This window comes from Glycine max, chromosome 9 (genome assembly GCF_000004515.6).
Source record: "Glycine max cultivar Williams 82 chromosome 9, Glycine_max_v4.0, whole genome shotgun sequence".
NCBI classification, from domain to species: Eukaryota; Viridiplantae; Streptophyta; class Magnoliopsida; order Fabales; family Fabaceae; genus Glycine; species Glycine max.
Genome location: NC_038245.2, coordinates 39322713 through 39333729, shown reverse-complemented (window position 1 = coordinate 39333729; position 11017 = coordinate 39322713). Strand labels below are relative to the sequence as shown.

The 11017-nt window shown below is 29.7% G+C and overlaps 1 protein-coding gene across 2 annotated transcripts; it reads right to left on the bottom strand.

Moving 5' to 3' along the window:
* Positions 1-3355: 3355 nt before the first annotated feature.
* LOC100816914 (uncharacterized) lies at positions 3356-10584 on the bottom strand. Of its 2 annotated transcripts, none has more exons than XM_006587343.4 (6): positions 9564-10584; positions 5764-5981; positions 5428-5671; positions 5224-5309; positions 4742-4833; positions 3356-4024 (listed from the first exon to the last, which is right to left on the bottom strand). In XM_006587343.4, the coding sequence occupies exons 1-6, from the start codon at positions 9696-9698 to the stop codon at positions 3750-3752; spliced, it is 1050 nt and encodes a 349-aa protein (XP_006587406.1). In that variant the 5' UTR covers positions 9699-10584; the 3' UTR covers positions 3356-3749. The 2 variants fall into 2 exon arrangements, with proteins under 2 accessions (XP_006587406.1, XP_006587405.1); XM_006587342.4 differs by lacking the exon at positions 9564-10584 and adding an exon at positions 6758-7960.
* Positions 10585-11017: the final 433 nt, after the last annotated feature.

Here is an 11017-nt window from a genome sequence, read left to right as displayed (position 1 = left end):
ATTTCCAGAATTGTGAAATTTCCTCTCCGCAATTTTATTAATAAAAAAAATGAGTATGATTTGAAATCTTGATATTCATATTTTAAAAATAGCATTCATACTTTAACTTTAAAGTATATTTAGTTAGTGTTATTTTAAGTATTGATCTCTCAATGAAAAAAAAAAAAGAGTTTTAGTTCCTATCCCCACATTTTTGTTGAATATTGATTCTTAAAGTTAACTCCATGAATGGTGTGGCTAACATGGTTGTAGTGATTGGAAATTAACTAGGTGGTTCCTATAAATGATATGATCATGAGAAACGGGATTTTTTTTAACCCCTGAAACTTTATAAACTTTTTATTTTAATCCCTGTTAAAACACTAAAACTGAGAGAGAGAGAGAGAGAAAATTAAAGAATACAAATAAGAACGGAACAAAAATTTAGGAACATTAACCAATAAAAAAAATTTCAAAGGCTAAAAAAAATTCAAAAAATTTATGCACTAAAAACATATTCCATACAAGTTATATTACTTTAAGAATTAGTTTATGTATTGAAAAATCATATCATTACTCTACATTTTTATCACAAGGCTTTTTAATCAATGTGTCTAAAATGAATGTCTAAAGAATAATGTCTCAAACTTGGATCGAATAGCCATTTCAACTGGTTTGACTCGTGAAATATCTCTATTAATAAACTTATTCTATTTAATATCAATTTAACTTCTTAAAAACATCTTTTAATTGTTTAACGAATTATTTATTTTTAGATGCAGTTATTTTCATTAGAGATAATCTACGTGTCATGTTAGATTATTTAAAATGAAGCTTTGATTGTTTATATAAGCAACAATTGCTTATGAGTAAAACAAATTATCATTTGAGTAAAATATATATAAATTATTTAATTATGATGTGACATTGTAAAAATTAATTAACATAAAATAAATAAATCAAAATAAATTAGTTAAATTTCACTTTCGATATTTATATTTTGAATTTTTTATTCATCATCGTTATAATAAAGAATATTTTTACGCGAATGTAAAACGATTTGTGAGAATAATAATCATACTTTCCCTATTCAATATATATTACTATAAAAGTAAAACATAACTTTTCCATACATGAATAAAACCAAAATAACTAAAATACTTCTAAAGGAATGATTAACAATTTACAAATATAAATACCACACTTTCTCTATCAAATAAATATAAATATTCTAGTAAGTACGAGATATAAGATATAGCCTTTTCACATATGCACCAAGCCGAATAACTCAAATCACTTTTGGTAAAAGAACAAGTATGAAACAACTAAAAAAACAATGAAATTCCAACTTCAACCATATAATGACAGTGACAATCATCATGCGCATTCGGAAAAGAGACAAAATGCACAGGTAAGGAATATATGCATTATAATCAACAAAATTGGAGAATAAAGTAAACTATATATTTATCTAAGCAACGTAAAAAATATGGAGAAAAACTCAGATTTGGTTCTCCAAAATGACATGCGTTATTGTATTACTCAATACTCATTTAATATTTCAAATCGTTTTTTGAGGCCGATATTTCCAATCGTTATTGTATTAGTTATGTACAAAAAACACGTTATTATTATTAGTTCTTCAAAGTTTTATCACTAAAATCGTTGTTTTTTTGCTCAGTCTCAAAAATTTAATCTATGCCCCGTGAAGATATTTTTAACCATCACTTTAATTTATCTTTTTTGTATAAAAAAATAAAAATATGTGGTGATATTAAGGGACTAATTTAGCATAAAATTCTTGAAAAAATAATACGATGACTATTTGAATTTTTGAGGGACTAAGTTAATGATTAAAGTTTCTGAAAGACTAATTAATGTGTAAATTTAAATCGAGGATAGCGATATGAGGCATACGATAGGTTGACGTAGAATTTCAATTACATATATATACTCTCCACCACAATATAGCCATCTTAAGAATTACCTAACCACCAAGAGTTCTCGTTGTAAGAGATTCTCTTCAGTTTATATGGGTTGGTGAACAAAAACTTAGGCGCACCTTCTATTCACAAAATATTATACCTAGATTCACAATGACCACTAATTTTGTGAAGGCTGTATTTAGTTTAAAGTTAGAAAATACTTTTACAAATTTTAATTTATAATTGTGATTTTTAATATAAAATGAAAAAAGAAAAAGTTAATACTTTAAGAGTAAAAATATATATTTTTTACTCTCTTAACTAAAATGCAAAAATGCAGACTCCAAATTATTATATGAAACAGTCAAACAGACAAACAAGCCATAGGTGAGTGGCTTATGGGCCACATCTTGTCCAATAACGTAGTGCCCTTTCCTTAAAACCTCGTGAACATGAGCAAGACATCTCTTATTGATTTCTATAGATCTTATTACTCATCTTGTCATGGTTTGCTATTTGAGAAATTTACGTCAACAAAATCCACACGCATATCTCCATAATCCTACTCACAGGGACGTCTCAATGATCCTGCTCACAGGGATTAATGTTTCCTACCAATTTAACAATGACCTTACTAGGGGCCAACATGTTCTAGCCCGAATCAATGACATGATGAATCTAAACTAAATCAAAGTAAAATATTCAGATTGATTCGGATCATCAATTTGGTTTAAATTTTAAAATTACGAACTCGGTATCATCAGTTCAGTTATCAAATTTGAGCATATAAAATTTGAACCATGCTGAAATCATACTATTTTAGAAATTTTTATTTTTAAGTAGTATAATTTTATAATTCTACTATTTTATGTTGTGTATTTCCATACTTCTTACTTTTTTCTCTATTATGATTTTCCTTTTTTATATAATTTTACATTTTTATCAAATTGAATTAGTTCGGTTCGAGTAATCAATTGTTTTTGAAAAATTTAGCCACCCCTAAACCTGATCTTTTGAATCCTTGTGCTATAAGAAGGGTTGTTTTCCTTCTTTTTTTACTCATTAGAAAAAGCCTTACGCCATGGTCAAAAGATCGGATGTTTTTCTCTTCTTTTTTTTTGGGGGGGTTAACTTTATGAATGGTTTGTTTATCTGGGATTGAAAATTGGAAAAGAATAGAACTACAAATTCTTATTTACAACTAGCAAGTGCAGCACTTTATGCAAAAAAAAAAAAAAAAAATACTGTTAAAGTGGTTGAACCAATAGTTCAATATTGGTTTTACATAAAGAAATTTACCAGCTATGTTTTCTGCTCTTGGCGCACGCCATAACAATGATGCTAGATTGGGTCCCATTCTTGTTAAGCTTATCCAAAACGACACTAAATAGCTTCTGCCCATAAGATTAAAAAGAAGTACCAAAATATACAAAATTCAACTTGAGGACAAGTTTGGAAAGAAAAAAAAAAGGTCTATATTACAAAATATCATAGTTTAGTTACCTAGAGCAAACTGTGATAATCTTACTAAAAAAAGTACTATAAAGGTCTATAGTACAAAACATATCATAGTTTAGTTACCTAGAGCAAACTGTTGTAATTTTACTAAAATAAAGTACTACTAAAAAAATGGAAGGTAAAAAAAAACTCGCCCCCATTAACAAAACTTTACATTGCATGGGGTTATACACTCTTTTTCAGATATAAACTCTTGAGTTTCTGAATGTTTCCAGAAATTCTCCAAGGGGAACCTTTTTTCCTTAGCCGGTGTCAGAGTTCAAAGCTAAACAAAGGGGCAGTCAGTGAATTGAAGGATGGACATGGTGATGTCTCTACTCAGCCAATTTACAAGGTGTTGTTGTGTAATGTGAAAAAGTTGAAGTCATGGTGATGGACATTGAGCTGTTTCAACCATGAGTCTGCTGCACTGTACAGATAGGATATCTTTTCATTGTCATAAGGTTCAGGGTTTAGCCAAATGTCTCCTTGCATTTTGTAAGTTGCTAGCCCAAATGGAAGGAGAGAGACATGGCCACTGTTCTTTTCCTTGCATTTCTCTCCTTGGATGGAGCAATGTGGATCATTCCCTATGTCAATGTCATCACACTCCATTGCACAATCTGCATACACACAATAGAGATAATGTCAAGTTTTCAGAAGGAATGAGATCAAGGCCAGCTTTACAAGAAATTATGTCAACCAAATCACAGTGTAATTAATGCTCATTTAGTCTCTTTTTCATTATGCAGTATACCAAAACACATTAAAAAAATGTATACCAATGTTTTCTATTGGTAACAACAAAAACAAAAGTTTTATCCTAATAGGTGAAGTTGACTACATAGGCCACACAAAGCCATTTGACTTGTTAAAGACCAAATTAAAAAAATGTATACCAATGTTTTCTACTGACAAGACAAATGAAATAGTGGGTAACACTTACCTCTTGACATAGATTTTAGAAAGAAATAATGTGTAAAGGATATCAGATGAAAGTCTCAATACTTATGCATCATGCATGCTTATCTAATGGCCGAAAACTCATGCAGATAAACAGACTGTAAAATATTAGATTGAAAATCCATTAATACCGTACTCTAATATCCTTTATTCAAGTAAAATTTGGATTAATGTAATTGAATGTCACTCGTGATGTTCATTACTTCAGGGGTGATTAATGAGAAAACCTAGCAAACCTCAAAAGATTTGAATTTGATCTATGACTGAACAATTTACCACTACCTCCTAAGAAATAGCAAGAACTACAACTAATTTGATCTGTTTCTTCATTTTCCAGAAAAGAAAATATTGATTAGAAAAAAATTACATTAAGATACCTTCGAAAGATGATGACAATGTATGGTAAGTGAGGAAGCATGCTTCCAAGTCCTTTTCAGTGTTCCGGCATGGGACAGTATAAATTGGGTACCTATTCAATTATGAAAAGTCAGTATAACATCTCTACCATGGAAACTAACATAGCCTAGTCATCTTACAATAAAAAAGATACAGAAACTATGAATTAAAAAGTGTATTCCTCTAACCAATTTATATCATGGTAGCTATAGACTTCGTCTTGTCTATCAAATCACAGACATAAGATCAACTTTGTCTTCATTACAAGACCAACAACAAAAGCCTTATCTTACTAGATGAGGGAAGTTACATAAACCACACAATGCTATTTAGCTTAGTTAAAGACCAAATCTTCAAAGATATATTTACAAAAATAAAATGGTTTTAGAGACAATGTAAACAGTTCACATATTTCATACAGGAAAAAAAATTACATGTAACAAGAGCAACAAACTATGCTCACCAAGAAACAGCCATCCAACTTGCTGGGGAAAGATCCACACTCTTCAATGTTAATAATGCCGGGTGACTTCGAGCTAACTCGTCTATCTGAAACAAGAAACAATCAAAAGTGATGTATTTATTGTGAGTGTAACATACAGACAAAAATTATTAACATTGAGAAGAGGTGCTAAAAAGTGAATACTACTTGACAATAAAAGAATACCTTCTCCGCAAGTGGAACCCTCGAGTAAGGTGAAGCCATCTCAGTATACTGCAAGTAAAGGCAGCCAAGCTTGTTATCCCTTAGCCATGAACCCTCCTGGTCACAGCTTGAATCCTCAGAAACAGCATCCTCCCAAGCTTTGCTGGAATTGTTACTTAATGATCTAGATAGGTTATCACTTGAACTATCCTCACTCCATGAATCACTTTCAAATTCAACTCCATCACTATCCTCTCTCCGATTGCTACAAAACAAAAAAGGGGAAGATCATTTAGACCATTTTGTTTACATATTTAGTATATAAGCACACATGACAAGGTATTGTTTCCAACGTACCGAGAAGCGACAACAGACTTGTTGGTGTAGATTTGGATAGCAGATAGATATGGAACATAGTACTGAGTCACGGTATCACCATCCTCCAACATCACAGGAGTACCAGCACCATATGCGCTCCATTCATAATAGCAGTCCCAAAGATCTTGCAGAGTGAAGTATTCAATTGTGTCCTTACCAAGAGGCTGCCAGAGGGGATTTAGATCACTAAAGCAGCTCTGCAAATTACATGATAAAAGCAAAGAAAATTAAGGAAACAAATCACCATGTTAATGGTCCCTCTCCCTTCTAATACAATGAATAGCAATATTTCTTAATTGAATTAAAAACCAGAAAGAAAAAAAAAGCACATTAAATCACATCCAGCACTAACACAACTTCACTTTCTCTCATCACCTAACTATAAACAAAAATAGTTTATTACAAGAGGACAAATAATGCAAGAGTAAATACACTGATAATGTAAATGGTTATTACATTGTTATCCAATTACAAATTGTCATGTTTTGGTAAATTTGTTAACTCTTACAATAACTACCATAAAAGTCACAGCAACAAAATTTTTTTATTGATTGGCAATGGTAAAAAAATTACAGTAATAGAGCATATAAATTAAACTCATAATCCAATGTTACCCATTTGTGTCCAATATTGCAAAAAGAGGTTATTTGTTAGAAACTGAGTTAAAATGCAAGAAACACATTCCTGAATTCATCTACAATGCTGTTTTAACTACCAATTAGTAAAAGATAAAAGTTTAGGCTAAGGGAATATGTTAAAAATAGGAATAGTTGACAAAAAAAAGTCATTAACCACTATAAACAGTAACAAATTAAAAAGCAAAACTGCTAGCAGCAGCTAGTATATTCCACAACATTGCTTTTTTGTTTCCTTCACTTGCCAAATTTTGAACAGCCATAAAGCATTGACTGATTCTCTAAACAACAGATGCTGATAGAAAAATCACATAATGAATGACATTGTAATGTCGTACCAAAAAAGCAAGCAAATAGGAAACCCCAGAGGACCCATTTTTCTCCATAATAGGTTGCCACAAAAAAATGAATGATAGTAATACTAGGATCAACATTTTATTCACTGGACCACCAATCAAAACTAGTGGTCTGTGCCCACAAAATGCAATGACCAATTTCCCCATCACACACGACACAAAAGGTGAACTCTAAGCCGCCAGAGATACATACAGTAATCTCATTAAAGAATATTTTATGGTTTATCTTGAAAGTTTGGCCCTTGTCCTTTGAACCACAGGCCAAGAGAAGAAGAAAGTAGAAACCTTTAATTTCTCTCCAAATCAGATCTAGTATCATAGTTTCCCCATAAAACCACTTTGACTAAGAACAATTACTTATTATTCATTATTATCCATGCCTTAATCAAACAAAATACCCACAGATTTCCCTCAAAGCAAAAATATCACAGATTTACAGATTTTTTAGGATTTTTTTCCATTCATTGAATTGGTACTCTGACTGAAATTTGTCAAGTCAAAAAATAATTGGAATTAAAAAACTGTGGTCTCACCCTATCCTTCCTATTTCAGATTTTTTTTTTAATTTTCTACCAAAGAATGATTGGATTTGGTGTAAGTAACTGTTATCAAATTTGAATCTTACAAGCAAGGTGTATTAAACTTACCTAATTAGTTATTAACTTTCCATTTTTTTCAAACAGGTTTGCAGAGAGGATAATGGGTAATGTCTCACATCCACGTAAGAAGACAAATCACACAAGTGGTGTATAATAATTAATGCAATTTTGTAAGTTGAGAAACAAAAAAATAAAAACGCCTTATATTTATTTTTCAAAATCAAGAAAAATAAACGAGGGTTTTAGGTAAATAACAAAAAAACAATAAAATGTCTTTTTCCCCGACTAAGAAAACTTTGGTGTCAATATCAACCATGGGTTATTAAACATTTATTTATTTTATTTATAATAATAATTGAAAAAATGAAACGTGGAGGGAGATTTTTCAAAAGGCATCCAATGGATATTCCCTACACAGGACAAAAAGGCTTCGTATCTTTACGACACCGTTTCAGAGTTTTCATTATTAACATTAACTTATTAATGTCTCCTCTCACCAGTGACAGATCCCTTCAACGCCACAAATGCACAATCACAGTCCCACAGAGAAAACGAAAATGAAAGACAAGCAAATAAACAAAGTTAATAAAAATAATAATAATAATAATAATTCAAATAGAATAAAACAAATGGCTATTTATTATTAAAAGAACCATAACCCATTTGACATTAACATATTATCATTGAATTTGGTTATTAATTTGAGATAAACATTTTATTTAAAATCAAAATTTAAATTTTTTTTAATTAACAGTTATGATTATATTTTCTCTTTTAAAGTATATTCTGAAAGAAGTTAAATTCATTAATATATTTAATGAGAGTTGACAAATAGAAAGATATTCACGTAGTATTCAACGAATTTTTAAACATTTGAACACTCAAAAGAAGAGAAGAAAAAAAGTAACCGTGACTCATTTTATTATTTTTAAATAGAATAAATCCAAACTATCTTAACTGATCATGTTAATAATTTTCGAAATTACTACTGTATTAGAAAAAGTATTATTTAACATTTTTTATGTTATTAAGATATTAAATGTATATTTAATTTTTATTTAATCTTTTATATATTAATTATTAATTGCGATAGGATACGACAAAAATTTACTAGAAAGCTAATAGTTTGTCTAAAACAACAATTGTACAAAAAAATCAACAATAAAATCTTAAAAAATTTGATCCACCAAAAAACAAATCAAAACAAATTTGACTGATTAAAAAAAATCTTAACAAATTTCGACTAAAACCATATTATTTTGTGCTATGCCTGAGTAGCATTAGCCCATGAAAACTTTTTTGAACAACAATACAAGAAAGAGTTAAAAAAGAAAAGGTACGGATATTCTCATTTATTATTTGATATCAGACATTAAAAGAACACAAGAGCACACGTTTAATTTTTTTTCATATCCACCTTCCGTATTCCCAATTTGAATTACTTTATTTCAATTTTTTATAATACTAGTAATTACTTCCTCTCGAATACTCATAAATGTGCGTAACAGGTACAAATATTCTAAGAACGGAAAAATCAAAATCAGAATATATGCAGATAATAATAAGTTAAAGAAATAAAATATTTATTGAAACTAAAATAATAAAAAATAATGTATATCCACTTATCAACTAGTCAAAAAAATTCCATAAATATCATAATATATAGAATTTTTAAAGCAATTATCAAGTAAATTAGTAAAACTGCCTTATATAACAATTTCTAATTGAATTGAATGATATAATATACAAAGTCAATATACAGGCCATTTACTCAAATCAAAATAAGGGATGTTATTTAAAAGAGAAAATAAATTATACATTAATATTGGACAAAATATAATTTTAATTGATTCACAATATAAAAAAAATATTACACGGATAATGCATAATAACTATAAAAATGTTTGACCCTGTAATCATTCATAAAGATAAATACGAGGGAAAAAGGAAACAATGAAAATCGAACAAAGATCCAAAAAAATATTCTATTTATTGTGTATGGGATTTGCAGGAATTAGAAAAATAAAAATTAAACAACCACAACAAAACAAACAAACAAACGCACCGTCCGATGAATCGGAACAAAGAGAATCAACCCAGAGAGACAAATAGAAGTACTTGAACACGAACCAAAAAAATAAATTAACCAAAAAAAAGAAGAGAAAAATAAAATAAATAAAATGGAATACCTTGGGTAGAATCTGAGAAGGAACATGAGGACTGACACATTGAAGAAAGCGTTCCAGGTTCGAAGGAGAACTTGCGGAGCAACATGTGAATGAAGAGGTTGTGAAGGATGAGGAAGAGGTGGTGGAAGAGGGCATTGTCGTTTCTCAGAGATTTTCCCGAGAAAGTGATGGAAAATTTTCTCAAAAAACCCACAAGAGAGTGATTGAGCAAATGGGTTTAAATGCCTTTTCTTTTTTGTATATATAGGAAGCTCTCAAGTCTCTCTCATTATGTAGAGTGTATCATATAAGGGACTAAAGATCATGTTTTTTTTTTTTTAATATGGGTAAGTAGGATAGGATGTGGTTTAATCAATCTAAGATTTTATTTTTTGGGGGGAAGAACTTTTCTACTCTCCTTATAGGAAGAGATTTGAAACATTTCATCATGGATTTGATGGGGTGGGGGTATCAAGAAGAAAGGTTGATTAAAATTGCAAATGGGAAAATAAGAAAAGGGAGGGGGTAAAAGGGGATGGTAATAATAATTGCTAATGGAGAGAAAGAAGCAAATGGACCAAGTGCACCTACTGAATATTTTAAGCTAGGAAATGCAAGGAAATAATTGACCCTTCTGGGTTTTTTAAATGCTTCAGTTTGATAAAGGTGGAGGATATTTTGGTGACCCAAATTGGAGTTGAAGAAGAAGAAGAAGATGAACAAATGTAACTCCTTTTTGGTGTATGTTTTTTTTGGTGTTGTTGAAGATGAAGCGCTTAATCAGTTACTCAATTAATTGGAAGATAAGAGAAACGGATTTTGGGGCCTTTTATTTTTGCTGATTTTGTTTTTGGACAAAAGTGACATAGAAAGAGAAGATTTATAGAGAGAGTGAGAGAGAGAGAGAGAGTGTCTGTTTGAAATTGAAAGAGAAAAAAAAAAAGAGTGAATGAAGAAAGAGAAGGGAAGCTATGTGATGGCGCGTCGCGGTGGCGAAGGAGAGAGAGTTCGCTTCGCCGCGTGTTAAGGCAAAAGTGTTGTCAGAGGCTGTTTTTATTTTTATGTGTATTATTATGTATGTCCTACACAACACTTTTTTTTAGCTAAAATAAAATGTTTATTTCACATAAATTATTAATATTAATCTCTTCAGAAAATAAAATTATTATTTATTGCATCTCAAATTTTAAAATATATAGTATTGATTATGTTATTAAATATTATCTTATATATTTTGAAGATTTAAGATTTGATCAAGCAATTAATTACGTTATTAAATATTATCTTATATTATTTAATTTCATTGAATACTTTTAATATAATTATTAATTGGGTTATTAATTTTAATATCTCTTAATTTTCAATTTATTTATTTATTTAATTTGGTGACAGGTTGTTTTTGTCCTTATCTTCAAGTTTTTGTTCTTAACTCTGCTTCAGATTCTTTTATTTTTTTAGTTTTTGAATTTAAATTG

Bases quoted from the DNA above. Each gene is read 5' to 3' on its own strand.
- LOC100816914 (XM_006587342.4), bottom strand. From the start codon at position 6,922: ATGGGGAAATTGGTCATTGCATTTTGTGGGCACAGACCACTAGTTTTG. The intron at 5,310-5,427 runs GTATTCTTTTAT...TTCTTGTTTCAG, and splicing joins GGGTTCCACTTGCGGAGAAG to ATAGACGAGTTAGCTCGAAG. The intron at 4,834-5,223 runs GTGAGCATAGTT...ATAATTGAATAG, and splicing joins AGTTGGATGGCTGTTTCTTG to GTACCCAATTTATACTGTCC.